Here is a 17,854-nt window from a genome sequence, read left to right on the forward strand (position 1 = left end):
CCGCCGGGAAGAGCCCTCAGTCCTAGAGCACGCTGGGAGCTGTGGGCGCCCAGCCTGGCGCGGTCGCACCAACTACATTTCCCGGCGGGCATTGCGAGGAGGGAGCGGGTTGTGAGCGCCCGGCTCGGCACGGCCCGGGGAGGTGGGGTGGGGGGGATGTTGTAGGGCCGAGGGGGAACTGGGGGGCGCGGGGCGAGCGGTGGCAGGGGGAGGGTGTGGAGCCACGCAACGGCCTGGTGGGAAGGGACCTGAACCCTAATTCCAGCCCTGCCATGGGCAGGGACGCCTCCTGCCAGCCCAGGGTGCCCCCAGCCCCATCCAGCCTGGCCTTGGGCACCTCAGGGATGGGGCGCCCACAGCTTCTCTGGTGTCTTCTCTCAGCCCTGTTCCTGTCGGCAGCCTCGTAACTTTCATCTTCCCCTCGTAGGTCAGCTTTGCAAGATGAATAAGGACGCCCAGATGAGAGCCACCATTAACCAGAAGCTGATAGAAACAGGGGAGCGGGAGCGGTAAGTGGGTGTTGGGCACCGCTGCCAGGCTTCAAGCGCTGCCAAGCGTGAGCGGTGCCTCGGTCTGGACACCAAGAAAATGCCAAATTTTTAAATGGCTCGATGTGAAGGTCTTATCTAGTATGTAAAGCTATATAAAAACATTATCGTCTGAATCCTTTTCTAATTTTACCCTTCAAATAAAGGATGGAGTGGTTGGCCTGAGAACTCCAAAGCTTCTTTGTCTGGTAGGTTGTGTTGGAGAACTCTTGGCTCGTGCACAACTTGTTAACATACAATTTTTTGCAGTAAAATCTCTTTATTTCCTGATAAAGACAATGAGACAACCCTTTCTTTTCTGCTTGTGGAGTTTTCTTCTGTGTTCCTAGGTCTTCCTTTGCCAGGGAAAGAAATATATAGTAGAATAAAACAGCACCCGTAGAAGTCATTGTAGAGAGCCCAATAAAGGCCAACAAGTAAACTACGCAATGTATTGTGGCAGCTGGTTTTCAGTCTTTTTTCTCCTCACGCTGTTCTGTTTCCATGGTATTCATGCAACATCAGCATGCTTTTAATGTTCCACACCTCACTTCAGTGTAGGTATAACACCATACCCCGAAAGCTCAATTTCCTTCATTGTCTAGGCCTGTATAAGAAGGAGCCTTTTTCCTAGGTCATTCATTACACAGCCATGTACCTACCGTAATCTCGTGTAGACTGACACGGTGCCTGTGCTCTCCTTCCCACCTGGCTGTCACCAGCCCCTTTCTTGAGATGGTGCTCGGACCAATTTTGTTCTAGGGAAAGAGTAAGCGGAGTTTTGATGGAATGTCAGAAGCTGTATTGTCAACAAACTTGACCAGAGACAATGCAGTCAGATTTCTTAAGAAATACCCAAAAGCAGTGAATTTCACCTGTATTGTTATTTTGCTTTTTCTTAGCGGTTTGTATTCCCTCTACACAATTCATGGAGTAAAAAGGATTAGAAGTACCAAGTTCAGCTTCTTGCTGCAGTCCATTTATTCAGGAAAAAAAGAGTTTTGCTAGGGTAGTTTAGAATGGTACAAGAAAAGCCAGCTTGCTAGTTGATGAAATAAAAGGTGAAGATATTACTTTTATTTTCACTTCTGTTTTTCATTAATAACCTTCACTTGTTTAGTTTCCCTTCAGTATTCTCTTTCCATATACGTAGTAAGTGTATCATTGTTTCTTACTCATATAGTTCCTAGCCACACTTAGGAAGCAGTACAGTGCTTGTTTTAGTTTAATTGATAAAATTAAGTAGAAAAGATTCCTTATATATAACAAGTAGATTTCTGTTGTTTAATTGGTCAGGTTTCTCAGTTCCAATTTGAATTTGAAATGCCAAAACATTTTTCTCAAATAAAAGAAGCAGAGGCTACTTCTGCAATTGCATTATATACATTGAAATTTCTTTTATTCTTACTATGCTACTACAAGATGTAAGATTCCTTCACCCAAAACAAAGTAAAGCATAACTGGGGAGACAGCTGAAGCCAAAAGTAGCACCAAAATCTTGTTTCAGAAAGGAGGGGAGAAGGCTTTATTTATGTTGAAAGCCTTGTTTAAACTAAATATTCCAGCTTTGAATGTCGGCATACATTTGCGACAGAGTAGTCTCAGGTAGTTCACGTGATTCATGGGCTTCTACCTCTTTTCTGTGGCTGCAGCATCAGTGCTACCTTAAGAAAGACTGAATTAGCTTCTGAGCCAACTCCTTCACATAGTCCAAACATTGTACACTGAAATTGGTACTCAATCAGGATGGGATTCACATGCCATTCAGCCATTGCTGCTGCTGGTCTGGAAATTCTGCTATGAGGAGTAACTGTGGGCTTGCCTTTCATGCTGAAGCATATTTGAGCTTGCTGGGGATGTTTGCTGTTCCTAATAAGTTTGTTTATTGTCTTAATAGCCTTAAAGATTTGCTGAGAGCCAAGTTAATTGAATGTGGCTGGAAGGATCAGTTGAAGGCACATTGCAAAGGTAATTGGTGGTCAAATAAATAATCCTTTGTAGTCAACTGAGGTTGTGGCCAAATAAAGGTCCCATATGAAAACTTGTACTGTCTAACAGTCAATTTAAATTGTATTTAGGGAAGCAAAAATGTCCCTGGCAGTTGTTTTCATGTGCAAGAAAGCATCTTGCCATCTTTGCCAAAAAAAAAAAAATCTTGAAACTTCTCTGATCTGAAACTCAGTAAGCTCCTGAGAAAAGTATTGGGATTGGTTCTTTAAATATTCATGACCATACGGCTTTTTGTTTTGAGAAAGATGAATTCTTACACAACTTAATATAGAAGAATTGTGTCACTTGCATACAGGAGAGAAGCATGCATTTTTACTACTTTTGAATACAGTTCATGAAAATAAGATCACCTGCCTAATTGAGAGAAAACAAGCTGATGAACCTCTACATACCCACGTTTTTAGTGTTGAATTAACTATCATTACTACAATTTACTGACTTGTATGAAACTGTTATTTTATGAATAGTATTTCAGCCTCCAGAAGTATTACTACATGATCAAATTTGCTTAGTGTAAATAACATATCCTTTGAGCTTTTATTTTAATTCTGATTTGGTCTATCAAAGTTTTTATGGGGCTGTGGATGACATTGTTTTCATAGATGAATTTGCAGAGAAGGCTGAAATGACTGTCTGCCTGATGCCACTGCCAGAGATTACCCATTTCAATAGTACAGTTAATAAAGGGAATGTATAGCTGCCTTTTCGACTATACACTTTATAATTTGCTGTAGTAAAGTTATTTGGAATTGTTGAATTTACGTTTGTATTTTGAACTGTAACTGCAGCTGCTGAGAAGGCAAACATAAGTTCAGTTGTCCTTACTAAGGGCATAGTAACCTCCAATAGAAAAGACAGAGGGCTGTTTGTTTGTTTGTTTGCTTTGGTAACTTGATCTAGATCATGGAATGGTTTGGGTTGGAAGGGACCTTAAAGACAATCCAGTTCCAACCCTCCTGCCACAGGCAGGGGAACCTCCCACCAGACCAGGTTGCTCAAAGTCCCGTCCAACCTGGCCTGGAATACTTTCAGGGAGGGGGCATCCACAACCTCTCACCCTTGTGGATAAGGGCCAATAATTGAGCAATCCAAGATAAATTTCTACAGGAATTTAACCCCAAAAATTAGTTGACAAATAGTTCATGCGTTGTCAATTCAGAAAACATATTTGGTACCTTGGAGACTAGGACTCCCCAATTCTTATATGTACTGACATACAGTTAAAACATATGTTTAAACAAAATAAGTTGGGTTTATGCTTCTGAATTGAGGCTTTTCAGCATTGACTTTTGCATTTTTTCAGTAGCCTTATAGGCAGTATAAGGCAATTAGTTAAAATGCAGGTAAGTATATGGGATATCTTAAGCACCACTTTTATTTTGCGGTAGATTTATACCTTTCAAACTTGCTTTTTTACTGTGCTGGAGTTTATAGAGCTATGTTGCTTAATCTACTTAGGCAGAGTTGTGTTTAGTGCCTCTGTGCAGTAAAAATCTTTTTCCAGTTGCATCTCTTTCTCGCTATTATGTAAATAATGATTTTGAAGAGATGTTTAGGCTAGCTTGCAAACTACAAAATGCTCCAGTAATATGCACATCATCTGGTAATGCTCAGATAAACTTAAACTTTCTAATATTTGATTTTAAACTATGAGCTGACTGAGATACATCAGTAGTAGTAAGTTTCCATCCTGAAGCCTATGGCACGAATTGGAGACTAAATTCACTGAGCAATGCAGTAGGTAGTGCATCTAGGTCAGAATCTGTAGGCCTCTCCTATGCCTGCAGGTTTTGTATCTTAATCATTGACAGAGGTTTTGTCTTCTACCGAAAGAATTAAGACTTCAAATGTCTGTCTTGGTCTTCCCCAGATGTCATCAAAGAAAAAGGATTAGAGCATGTCACCGTTGACGACCTGGTGGCAGAAATCACTCCCAAAGGTAGAGGTAAGAAAATACAAAAATGGATGTGATAATACATTAATGAACATACCTACCTGTATTGCAAGAATATTTTGAAACTATGAACTTGTCTATGTTGGATGCACGGAAAAATGTTAATATATTGATATTAACTACGAATAAGACATATAAATGGGTATGAGGTAATAGCCACTCAAAATCTGTAAAGAGCTGTGTGTTTACACTACTTCTGCAGATTATTTAGTCATGAGTCTGTATTCATCTTTATGATTGATTTGATGCTCCCAACAAAACTTTGGGCACGAGGCAGAAATGTTTTAAAATTAATTTCTCTCTTAGATGTAAAATGTGGATTAACAGTTCTAGCATAAAGGAAAGTAGGGAGAGCAAAGGACAGAGCATATAAATATAGCACAAATGGAACCTTGTAAAGAAACAAGGCAGTCTTCTTTCATGGAATCATCGAACGGCCTAGGGTGGAAGTGACTTGAAAGATCATCTAGTTCCAACCCCCTGCCACCTTCAACTAGATCAGGTTTCCCAAAACCCCATCCATCTTGACCTTGAACACCCCCAGAGATGGGGGATCCACAACTTCATAAGGCAACCTGTTCCAGTGCCTCACCATCCTCTAAGTAAAGAATTTCCTCCTAATGTCTAATTTAAATCTCCCCTCTTTTAGTTAAAAGCCACTCCCCCTTGTGCTATCCCTGTCTGCCTATGTAAATGTAAGTCACTCTTCGTCTTCTGTATAAGTCCTCTTTAAGTTCTGAAAGGCTGCAATGAGAACTCTCAATGAGTTCTTCTCCCAATCTGTGCTCATGTCTGGGATTGCCCTGAGCCAGGTGCAGCACCTTGCACTTGGCCTTGTTGAACCTCATTGGTCTCTCATGGGCCCAATTCTCAAGTTTGCCCAGGTCCCTTTGGATGGCATCCCTTCCTTCTGGTGGATCAGTTGCACCACTCAGCTTGGTGTCATCTGCAAATTTGCTGAGGGTGCACTCAATCCCACTGTCTATGTCATTGATAAAGATATTAATCAATACTGGTCCCAGGACAGACCCCTGAGGGACACCAGCTAACAGCAAATAGTCATCGCCAGCCTCCACTGGGACGTAGATCCAGGAAACAGGTTTGTTTATATAGTTTTTCTTGGACTCTCTAATAAGCTTTGGTGTTAATGGGTGAAACTTCATTCAGTCTTAAAAAGTAGATATTCAAAATAATGTGCTTAATACCTTCACTCAGTCGTCATGGCTGAGATCTTTGCTCTTAAATTTGTGAATGAAAGAAGTACCCAGGATGATCAAAGCAGTTTCTGGTAATTATATCCTTTTTACTGTTGAATAATCATTTTCCTCAAATTCTCCAATTTTCTGGACTATGGTCATGCAGAAACCTGCTTGGTATTAGCATATTTTCCCTTTTGTCTTTTTCACTTCTTGCTTTATGTGTTTCAGCCTTGGTACCAGACAGTGTGAAGAAAGAACTCTTACAAAGAATAAGAACCTTCCTCGCCCAGCATGCCAACCTTTAACTTCAGCAGTCGTCTTGGATACAGTATTTCTGTTTCTGCATTATGTTGGTCGTGTCAGGATTGGAACGCGGTTTCCATGCTTAATGATTGAAATTCATTTTTTTGTGTGTGTGATGAGTTGAAACTTCCTTGCACTGCATCAATTTCTTGGTGTTATTTTAATAAAAAAAAAAATGTGGACTTGTGGTTCTATGGCTCTATCAATATACTGTAACATGGTATCATCTATTTCAATTTTTTTTGGTTTTTAATAATCCAATTCTATACGGTTGTGTAGAGCTGTTCAGATTCTCCTCTCTCACACACACACACACACCCCAAAACCACAACAAAACAAAAAAAAAAAACACCAACAAGTGTGTTAACTAGAAATGCAGAAGGGGAAAGAATTTGGTGGAAGACGGGATATGACATACTACTGAGCATAGTCTTCCTCATTTTCTCTAAGTACCATGATAGCTTGAAGAAATTAAAAGCCTGTATGAAGCTACTGGTGCCCTTCCTCCGTAGTGCTTTGTTGCTGGGGAGCGAGTGGTTAGAAGTCTCTAACTTGTGTTGCAAATCCTCAGTAACTGGTCAAAGGTTGAATTATTCAAACAAAGGCAACTGTATCTTTCATCAGTAATTCTTCTCCCATTTACTTGAATTAGAGTCACTATTCTGATCAACAAAAATGTCTTTTCTAGCTTTGCCCACGTCACTGGTAACTGAATTTTGTGGATGTTTGGGCCTTTTGAAATTTAAGTGCGATACAATAATATGGCAACATAAGTCTCAAGATGATAGATTTTAAACTATTGTATCTGCAACTGCAGCATCAGCCAAGTCTATAAATAGTGGAAAGAATAGTGAATAGAGGATCTGGAAAGTGGCTTTGAAGTGAGAATGTTTAGTTCTAGGCAACCTCAACGTGAGGTAAGTGTCTTAATAGGTTATGAATTGTAGAAAAGCATAAGCAGAAACAGCGATTGCATGCTACTGACTTGGCTACGATGAAAAATGAATTGACTGATCCTAAATCTTGATACTCCGGATTAGAATACTCAGAAAGCTGTCTCACACCACTGTTACTTAGACATGCAGTTGCTTAGACGAGTGTGCTTCTTGCAGCGGGGTTTTGGCCTCGCTTTCCGAGTGATTGGCGAGGAGAGGTTGCAGGAGAAGCCCAGGAGGTGGCACCCGCGTCCCCAGTTTGGGCTCTGTCAATGCCGGAGTGTGAGTGTTCAGTGAAATTACCTGCTCCAGCTACCAACCGGTGAACAGGAGAGCAGCATCGACCAGTAACTGCAGGTTAAGTATGGCGCTAGACGCAAATCAGTATGGGCTAGGCGATACTGATGCTCAGTGAGACAAGATCTATCTGACCACAAACACCTTTTCTCCATACGAAACCACGTTCCTGCCAAGACTGGAGCGTGGCGTGAGCCAAGACCAGGGATCTGCTGCATGATACAGATGCTCCTTTCAAGCCCCTGGGCTGTGCTGCTTTAAATCATGCCAGCTTGATTATACTTGCTGTAGGTTATTGTCTCTACACTATTAAATAATGGTAGCTGCTGGAAAGAAGAAAATTCTTTCTTCTGTTTAAAGGTCCATGGACTTATTTGGTAAAAAGCTTATTTGCAATGAGTGTGTTCTGTTTGAATTGCATATATGGACATTCATTCTGAGCTTTTCATTCTAGGCTTGATTTACCCAAGGGTAACTGGTAGAATACAGAATGTTTCTCTACATAATCCAGCAGAATGCAGGCTACCTAAGTGTCTGTTTAATATATGGCAAGGCTGTAAAATATCTTCCATATTCTTACTCTTTTGTTCTTGGAGGTCTTTCCTGATGCTCTGCAATACTTTCCGCATGACTTTACAGGTCTTTGCTCGATGAATGGCTGCAGTGTGTCTAGAACTTGCTCCAGAGCTTCCACTGATTTCCTTCATTTTACATCTCCAGCAGTGGGAGAGAGCCAGACTTAAAGTATTCATCTACCCAACTGTGTAAGGCTTGTTGTCTGATTAATAACCATTTGAGATTTCATCTAGAACATGGCAGTTCTGTAAATACATCAGTAAGCTGCTGTGAGTGCTCTGTAGTTCTCTTCTGTAAGCAGCTCACGCTTGGCAGAGAATAAAGACTGAGCGCCCGATGAATTTTCAGAAAATTGTGCTGACCAATCTGAACTTAAAAGCTGGACAAATAACTCTCTCACATGCTTCCAAAAATAAATTGTAATGTTTTGCCCAGACTGGCTTTAAATGCAAGAGCATTCAGAAGGAAGAGGAGAGAAGTGCTGCCGACCAGACACACGTCAGCAGCTCCTCTCGGGGTGGCCCAGGCTGCTGTCGGGTGCCAAAACTGAGAGCGGCAGTGAGGTCTGTTCATCAGGACAGTGCAGCCTCTATAGCTTACCTAGGTAAAAAGCATGTTTGACTGCATATACAAATCCAAAACACACCAGAGTGGACTGGTCAGATACCTTCTTGACAGACCTTCAAAGAACAAGGTTAGGTTTAGGTTGCTATTGATAATGGGAGATGGTTTCTTGAGAAATAAATAGCCCCCCTTAGTGACCTCGTATTTTTGTTTTAATTGCAGGTTTCATTCTCAGATGCACAGGATGGCTTTGTTTTGCAAACTGTTGTCTGCACAATTTGTTTCTACTCATTTGGTTGAATATTGAAAACAATTGGTAACATTCAGGATTCAGACAGAAAATTATTGTCCTGATGTGTGGGTTTTTTTTTTTTGTATTTTTTTGTTTTTCACTCACTGAAAAATAAGATGTCCTGCGCTGCTGAAGAGTCTGTGCCTATAACACACACAGACAGATATGTTAACTTCTTTACCCCCAAATTTCTGCATTTCCAGTGTCATGAAATGTATCTGTTCCTTACCAAGGTTTTTGGCATAGATAGCTAAGAATGATCTTTCCGGCAGATCCTTTGGGGTGACAGCTCCACACTACTTAGCCTGTGCCTTCATCCTTTCTTTCACATAGCTGAATGTGTTTAATTGCAGTGATTGTGGCACCTTACAGCTTGGCTCTAACTTATCTAGTGATTGAGTTTTCACTGCAGCAATGAGGAATGCAATGCTTTTACCTCTTGTCTCTCTTTAAATTTCCAAACATTTGCAATTGAAATCAGAGTTGTTTTCTACTTGGCCTGTTTTTCTCAGCTATTTAGTTTCTGAAAGAAACAGCTGTGGCTACAGAGACAAATCTGCAATGACTGGAGCCCAAAATGAGGAAGAAAAAAAAAAAAATCCTTTCCTCATAAATAATTTATAGTTCACTGCTTTAGTGTAATGAATAGGTTAATCAGCATTCTGCTTGGGATAAGAAAAGGTCTAGGCTCACTTTAATGTATTTCACATTTACTGTGGCACTTTGCATCTGAACTGTACTCTCAAAATGTTCTTCACGCTTACCTTATAAGTAATTAAGTGATTTACTAGTAGATCATAAAAAAACCAAGTCCCCGTAGGGAATCCCTGCTGATTTCTGTTTGTTGGAGTTACTAGGAGAGAGGTTATTCATTCATTCAATTATTGATTAGGAGGTAAAGTATCAAGCTGCTGCTGATAAAATCTGCAGCTGGCACACCTGTCGGGGAGTGCTGACAAGGGCAGAGCACCCTGTCCTGTTCCGCTGGCTGGCTCTGCTCAAGTATCTGCATACAAATTCGACTCAGTGCTGAGTTTTTACGTCTAGCTGCAGAGGGCAAAAGCAGCACTTAATTCCCTGGAAAGCAATGATACTGGAAATCATAGTGAAAAACTCATCATCTGCTTCTGTGTGATCTTTCAATACATTTGAGCAAAGATGAGCATCACATCACGTTATCTTTGTGTGCTGTGTGGATGAGACTGACACTCATGATGTACGATTCTCATTTTTGAAAGGAAGTAGGAAAAATGGAGTGCTGAGAAGGGAAAAGGGAATTACTGAGGGCATGCACTGCTAGTTAAGCATTTTACATCTTCCAGTATTAATTTGTTAAAAGAAAACCAATAGAAAATACCATTGTGGTGTATCAGAACCTCCTTGGGGAGAAAATACGAAACAAAGAGTACTTTAATCTCACAGAGAAGGTAGTAAATGGAAATAGAAGTCAGAGAAATTCCAATTTAAAATAAGAAGATGGCATATGCAGAATTACAACTGCTTAATCACTGGAACAAACTATGAAGAAAGATGGTGGGGCTTTCATTTTTCAGTGCTTTCCTGGATACTAGATGCCTTTCTGGAAGAGCTGCTTTAGCCCACAGTTACTCAAACTTTCTGCAAGTTCAGGACTCACCTAGGAGTGTTCCCTGGAGCGGCCAGCAGCAGCTCAGTTTCTTTCAGCTGAGAAAGGAAAACCAGCTGAAATATTCCATGTTTACACTCATTATTCCTTGCAAAAGAAACAGAGGTATCCCCAAAAAGTTAAAGTCCAGAGCAGTTCACTCACTTGTAGACAAGACTCACTTGTCTTCCTCACTTTTTAACTCTTCTGTTCTGGAAAAGCTGAGCAGCACCTTGAATGCTATTTTCTAGCACTTTCCAGGATCAGACTTTAAATGAATCTTAAGGACTGCAGTTTCCATAATGAGAAATACTGCTCTAGCTGAACACAAGCAGAATTAGTTAGTCACAATACAGGTGTAATGGGGTAGAATGTAATGACCTAGGAATCTACAACGGAACTGTCAGTAGCAGTTGGGCATTGCAAAATCTTCCTGTTAACTTAGATTGAAATAGTCTCTCATCTAGCTAACCTGTTTGTTAACTTTTTCAAGTGCATTTCATTCTGAGATAAGTTTCTGCCCCAATCCTAGATCAGATCGCTAATATTTGAGTAGTTCAGATTAGGTTTCAAAATACCAGTTGACATATTTTTTGCAAGAGGGTGTTAAGCAAATAGTCAATGGATGGAAGAGGTCTCTTCTCCCTCCATTGAGTAAAGATCAGAAAGAGAAGGAGTATTATCTATGCCTAGTTTTTGGCCGTTGACTGCTGCAATGATACAGATGGCTTAAAATACTTCCTCACTGTCATGAGGTAAACAGAAAAACTTGATAAGGACTGAAAAATGTATTTATTTCATTTCCTATTTTCCTTTCTTTGATTGCTGTCTCCCCTAGCCTGCATCTACGAGATTACACAGTTATATTCAAAGCCAGTTGTTGTTTCCTCACCACCACCAGAACTGCGGACTAGTTATCTCAACTCAAATTTAACTGACACAGTGAAGTTTTTCTGAAGCTCACCTTGATTTTAGCCAGATTTTGGGAGCTCAACACTTCCAACAGCTGCTTAGGCTTGGCACACTGGTGCTCAGGTAAGAAGCTGAGTTTTGAAGTTTCTGATCTATGAACACAGGTCTTTTTATGGCATTGTTTTGTTTTAAAATGGGAAAAGGGAGGATTCATGATTTTTTTTTTCTGCTAACTTCTTTCCCCAGCTCTAGAATAATTCTTGTTGAAAAGACGTAATTACATCTGGCAGAGGGCATAAACTTTTCCCAGCATTTTCATGAGGAAAAATCCCCATTTCCATAGGCTGCCACTATCCAGCGTCATAATGAATCTGTTCCAGTGTATGCAAAGTGTAAAATTCTCTCTTCCTTACTATTACAGTAAAATATTGTTTCATTTTTTATAAAAAGAAACTTGCATCTGATCGATAGGTACAAATTCTTATACCAAATGTTGAAGTATGAAGGAAAAAAGAACAGCTTCATGATCCGCCCCCCCAAACCCAAACCCAAACCCTAGAATTAAAATATTTTGCTTTCCCCAAAAAAGCTTTGCAACCTTGTCTTTCCACGCTATGCAATATCTCTTCTATTTCCCTACATGCAAATCAGTGAAACATACATACTCATGCAGGCCTGCACACCCATGTACCCATGTACATAACTAACTTTATAAAGCAACACGCTAGGTATTACGTGTTTAGAGGATATGAATTCAAATGCAAACACTATGCCTAGGATCCATCTTCAAATAACTTGAATAGTGTGCACAGAATTATTTCTTTCCTTAACGAGAAACACAAGGCAGGCTGTGCATGTAAGTCAAGCAAGGTTACTTAATGGCTAAATACTACAGGACAGAAAGAAAGTGTTTCTATATAGTAATGAGGTGATATATTGGTTGTATAAAGGTCCTATTAACCTCTCCCTAATTTGCAGTTGTTGAATATGAGAACCATAAAGAATACAAAGCATAAGATTTCTTTCAATATAAAAAAGCTAGTGAATTATTTTTTTTCTTGACAATCCTAATGTTCTTTCCTAGTTTGGTCTATGTACCTGTTTTCTCTATTAAAATCAGCAGTGAAAACTAGAGCCAATATACAGCATAATCATCTACAATACATTTTAAGTGGAATTTAAGCGCCAATATCCACATTTGGTATTTAAAAGCTGCTCAACTGCAGCAAAATGGCAGTTAACAGAACTTCTTAGGTATTGTAACTGTAGATACAGTTATGGATTCTAGAGTTAAATCTATTCCTAATTTTGTCTCTGTACATGCTGGAGTTACCCCATTGTCTGCAGCTAAATGTATGCAGAAGCATCCAGCCGGCACCTAGAGGTAGCTGGCACCTAGATGACAGAACAGGATGCTTAAATCCCCACGAGATCTGAATCCCAAGCACAGCACACCGAGTATTTATTGATGAGATTTGCTTCCTGCCAAAAGAGCAGCAGCAGCCACTGCTTCTTTTGTGATGTGGCAGAATGAAGAGGAAATAACTCCCCTCTGAGATAACTTGTACAGGGAGTCTACTAGTTAGATGACGGTTGAGATCTACATAACAGGTAGATTCGTTATTTGAGAAAGAGAAGAGATGGGTTGGTTGATCACCCCCTTCCTGACACTCCAAAATGTGAGTAATGCCTCATTTTAAATCTAACTTCTGGGAGGATGGTCTTATTAACAGGCTACAGTCTTTTCTGTCAAAACTCGAGAGAAGGAGAAGTGGAACTCTATTACTTGTGTTCGTCTGCACTACCATAAAAAAAATACTAATTGAAAGAGCAAGAGGAAGCCTGGCTCTGTAGCCTAGTGATTATCTCACTTGCCTGGCAGGGAGAGAGAAAACTGGATTCTGGTACCTACTCCCAGTGTTTATTCTGTATATTAAACCAGCAAGTGTGAATTATCCTAAGAAAGGAGGAGCTTGTACCACCCACAGGGAAAACTCAGGATCTTTTTTTCCAGGAAATTTCTAAGCATCAGGCTAAAGTCACACATTCTTTATCTTTAAAAAATCTTTAAGATCTTCATAGCACTGAAATCAACCAACAGTTTTCAACCTGAGGGGCATATTCCTTTGAAACCAGGAAGGTCCTGCTGGCTGGCCAAGCTCCAGTTTGAAGGCCAAGAAGAGAGATGCCAAAAGGAGTCAACCCCCTGGATCTTCCTCAGGGGAGCAAATAAAACTGCCCAGTTCAGCAGAAGACTAATCTTCTCCTGCCTGCTCTAACCTCAGGAAGACCTGGGCAGACACTGCATCTCTTTGGCCTCTCTTGGCCACTGCTTCCAAATAAAACTTTGGGTGCGTGTGCCTTTTTACAGTTTTAACTATGATTTCATAGACACTACATGCTTGTTAAAAGTTTGTTGAATTTTCCCAACAAGGCCTTTCCCAACAAGGCCAAGGAAAAGAAATTTCCTTTACGAGGCATATCAAGCTTTAACGGGCACAAGGGAAGGAATTTAAGATATGCTGGCAGAGGGAGTGAAGAGTTCAGCTCTAGAAAAGAAAAGAGGCTTTCATGATTACTTGCCTACTTGCCTTGGAAAAGGGACAGATTTTCAAATACAGTAGAATATGCCCTTGCCTAAACGTAGGCAAAATCCTTGGACAGTACTTAGATTTTACCAAAAATATACGTTCAGGAGTAGTACAAAGGAATGGAAAATGTATGTAATGATGGAACTGCTCCTTCTCATCTAGAGTTTCAAGACAGTTAATGATGAATTTTCAAAGAGTAGAACAGAATTTTATAGCAGCAGTACAGAAATTTACTTCTGAATTTGATAGTAAAAATCTGCAATTTTCTGCATTTGAAACTATAAAAACTCTAATTAGAATCAAGCATTTGTTGAGGGTAAAATCTCTTCCACAAATTTAAAATTTGAGTTACTGCATAGCTCAACAGTACTGTAACTGTGGAAAGGTACACTGAGATAAAAAAAGCTAGCTATTCATAGCTTTAATAAATGACTGAAGAGCGAGAGAGGGCACACAAGTACATAAAGCATATACACCACACAAAGGAGAATTCATACTGAAAGAGAGGCTATATCTCTTTTATAGACAGAATGAGCCTACTAAATGTAAATATGAATGTGAGTATCAGGATGCCATCTATCAAGAGGCTGTGGAACAACCATCCATGAAGGGATGGAAATCTTTTTAGATGTAAAGAAGAGACACTAGCAATCTTGCAAACTGTCAGGTGATGCGATTGGTACATTTAATCTCTAGTATCTAAAAAAATAAAAGAAAAGCATTAATTTGAATTCCCTTAAAAACTTTATGTTTACTGCAGCCATACTACATTGCTGTGGCAATGAAATATGTAAAATTCAAGATCTCTTTGGGAAAACTAATGGACCGAGAGGAATTTTCTTAGTTAAAAACTTAAAGAGCTAAGGGTCAATGACATTTTTGAACTGAGAAGTATTAATCCCAGCAAACAGTTATTCTAGAAATGAAGTTTTGTTTATATTTTTCTTGAATTTGAAGTTGCATAATTATGTTTTTATGAAGACAGTTATTCTTCGTTAGCAGTCTGCCAATTTCTGGGATTTTTTTTTCCCATTAATGCAACAGTCACACATAGGTCTGTTGTGCATTTAGGAGGATAGTGTGGGTGAGCCATTCTGGCAGTTTAATATTAAGTGTGGGCGTTTATATGCATATTTCAAAATGTTTCATTCTCAGTGTGGCTTATTCACTATTGAGTATATAGATTGTAATGCTCAAAAATTGAACATATTCTCTAAGGAAATGTCACTGGCTGTTTTCATAACCTGGCCTCTCCCAGTGTGCCATGCTGGTGGTTTTGCTTTTATGTATAAACACAGGTGATGATTGCTTTCCAACTTCTACTTCTTTAGACAGAAATTTATACTGAAATATGTAATCTTTGCCACATAAATGGTTTTGAAATGGTGCTTAAATTAAAAAGTGTTGCATATATTAAGTACCTTTTACTGAATGCAGGTGCTACAGGCGTAAGGGTTATGGGCCCCTGAGGACACCAACTGGCCTTAGTGGCCCTGACCAGCCTCACCTGGGGCCTCCACCAGCCCCCTGCCCATGACCCCAGTCCCTATCACAGGAGCGCTGCTCTTCAGCTTGGCCACCACTGTGCCAGGCCTTGCTAAAGGCTTTACTGATCCTGGACCAGTGGACTGATTCCCCAGATTGTCCTCGAATTGGTCTCATCATCAGGACCCTGCCCGACAGCCAGGGCTGGGTGCTGGCCCTGGCCTGCCCTGCTCGGGCCCTGGCTGGCCTTGCCCAGCCATGTTGTGCTTGGATCCTCAGCCCCCAGGGAGCTGCTCCCTGATGAAAGGTTGGGGAAATGGAGTTCCAATGACTGCCACGATGTGGGAGGAGGGAGATGAAGGAGCCTAACAAAGGCCATCCCCCTTGCATCCAGCTCCTCGCTGTCTGAAGCAATGGCATAGAAAAAGCAACCACCAGGGCATGCATCCACCCCTCCCCAGGCAACGTGTGGGTCAACACCTCCCTCATCATGGATCTAGCAAATAAATCCTCCCTCAGTGCACAAAACAACTAAGAGGAGATGCTGCATGTTTGCTGAGGACCTCTGTTACCAGAGAACTTACTCAGTACACAGCAGAGGAGCACTTAATTTTGTCCTTTGCCTAGCAGTACCAAAATGGTAGCTCCCCCTCTGATCACTAAGCACTTGTCGAGTACTTCTGTTGAAGCTGTTCCTCTGTGAATATAAAACTTTAACATTTACTGGTGAAGGATGTGAGTGAAAATAACTTTATAGTTCTACCGAGTGGTTTAAAATAGATTGCAGCAAGAACTAAATACCACATCTCCCTGATCCCCAGTGACACACTAGGATACTCTGCCATTCTTTTTCTTTGGCCTAAGTCTTGAACTACACCATGCAAAGGAAAATATGGAGAACATGGAGATGGGTCTGAACATGTTTTGAAGCCTTGCAGCTATTAGCCAGAAAGTAGGAAACACAAATTCAAGCAGAATGAGGAACTGAACTCATTTACCTTTAAAAGCAAGATCACCCAAATGACCAAGAAATGTGAAGAGATGCAATGCTTCCTCTAAGTGCACTATGCTTCAGTGTTTCCTGATATATTACACATTTAGCAGGATTTTAAAGATCCTGTTCTTTAGTACCCAAATTTTCACCAGAACTGTATAATAACTACGATTTGATTAGATAGCAACTAAATGTTACAACATTCGATGTTACAGCAACTAGCCTTTTTGATGGAATGGCCTTTCTGCAATCTCATGCAAGCTCCACTTCAGGGATTCATAAAAGTGTTTCTTAACTTTAAAGCTGATCTTTTCCATTCAAAAGAACACTTATTCAGTTCTTGGAATGAAAAAATTGCAAGAATGGAGTCAGAACAATTTTGGTACATTCTCCTGGACTAAAGAATTTCAAAGTTAAATGTGAGCTCAGGTAAACAAATGAGAACAGTGAGTTGGTAAAAATGCTTAGAATAAGTGATGTAAATGTTAGTCCCACATGCCTGAAAAAGAGTATTTGAAAATCTAATCACTTTGCCAAAGACTGAAAACCACTGTCACATGGTGAGCGGGGTATCCTGGTGGTTGTGACAGATAAATCCCTGAATCTCTGTATAACGACGAGCATGTTGACCAGGGTCAGCTAAGTTAGGCATAAGATCACAGAATCACAGTGATTGGAAGAGACCTCTAGACATCATCTAGTTCAACAGCCCTGCTCAAGCAGGGTCACCTAGAGCATGTTGCACAGGATCACATCCAGGTGGGTTTTGAGTATCTCCAGAGAAGGAGTCTCCACAACCTCTCTGGGCAACATGTTCCAGTGCTCTGTCACCCACAGAGTAAAGAAGTTTTTCCTCATATTCAAATGGAAATACCTCTGTTTCAGTTTGCGTCCATTGCTTCTTGTCCTGTCACTGGGCACCACCAAAAAAAAATCCAGTCCCATCATCTCGACACCCTCTCAAGATATTTATATACACAATGGTAACATCCCCTCTCAGCCTTCTCTTCTCCACGCTAAACAGGCCCAGCCCTCTCAGCCTCTGCTCAAAAAAAAAATGCTCCAATTCCCTGATCATCTTCACAGTCCTACACTGGACTCACTCCAGGAGCTCCAGTACTGGGGAGCCCAGACCTGGATGCAGCGCTGCAGGTAAGATCTCTCCAGGGCTGAGTAGAGGGACGGGATCACCTCCCTCACCCTGCTGGAAATGCTCTCCCTAATGCTCCCCAGGATCCCATTGGCCTTCTTGGCTACAATGGCACATTGCTGGCTCATGGTCAGCCTGCTGTCCTCCAGGATTCCCAGGTCCCTCTCTGCAGAGCTGCTCTCCAGCAGGTCAGCCCCCAGCCTGTACTGGTGCATGAGGTTATTCCTCCCTAGGTGCAGGACCCTGCACTTGCCCTTGTTGAACTTCACGAGGTTCCTCTCAGCCCAACTCTCCAGCCTGTCCAGGTCTCTCTGAATGACAGCACAGCTTTCTGGTGTATCAGCCACCCCTCCTTGTTTTGTGCCAGCAGCAAACTTGCTGGGAGTGCGCTTTGTCCCTTCATCCAGGTCATCAACGAGTAAGTTGAACAAGATTGGGTCC

The 17,854-nt window shown here is 41.0% G+C and overlaps 1 protein-coding gene across 1 annotated transcript; it reads left to right on the forward strand.

Moving 5' to 3' along the window:
- Positions 1 to 14: 14 nt before the first annotated feature.
- ENY2 (ENY2 transcription and export complex 2 subunit) lies at positions 15 to 6,157 on the forward strand. Its single transcript, XM_040546763.1, has 5 exons — positions 15 to 142; positions 428 to 509; positions 2,425 to 2,495; positions 4,408 to 4,482; positions 5,919 to 6,157. The coding sequence occupies exons 2-5, from the start codon at positions 442 to 444 to the stop codon at positions 5,993 to 5,995; spliced, it is 291 nt and encodes a 96-aa protein (XP_040402697.1). The 5' UTR covers positions 15 to 142; positions 428 to 441; the 3' UTR covers positions 5,996 to 6,157.
- Positions 6,158 to 17,854: the final 11,697 nt, after the last annotated feature.

The sequence above is a fragment of the Cygnus olor genome, chromosome 2, assembly GCF_009769625.2.
Source record: "Cygnus olor isolate bCygOlo1 chromosome 2, bCygOlo1.pri.v2, whole genome shotgun sequence".
NCBI classification, from domain to species: domain Eukaryota; kingdom Metazoa; phylum Chordata; class Aves; order Anseriformes; family Anatidae; genus Cygnus; species Cygnus olor.

Bases quoted from the DNA above. Each gene is read 5' to 3' on its own strand.
- ENY2 (XM_040546763.1), top strand. From the start codon at position 442: ATGAATAAGGACGCCCAGATGAGAGCCACCATTAACCAGAAGCTGATA. The intron at 510-2,424 runs GTAAGTGGGTGT...TTGTCTTAATAG, and splicing joins GAAACAGGGGAGCGGGAGCG to CCTTAAAGATTTGCTGAGAG. The intron at 2,496-4,407 runs GTAATTGGTGGT...GGTCTTCCCCAG, and splicing joins GTTGAAGGCACATTGCAAAG to ATGTCATCAAAGAAAAAGGA.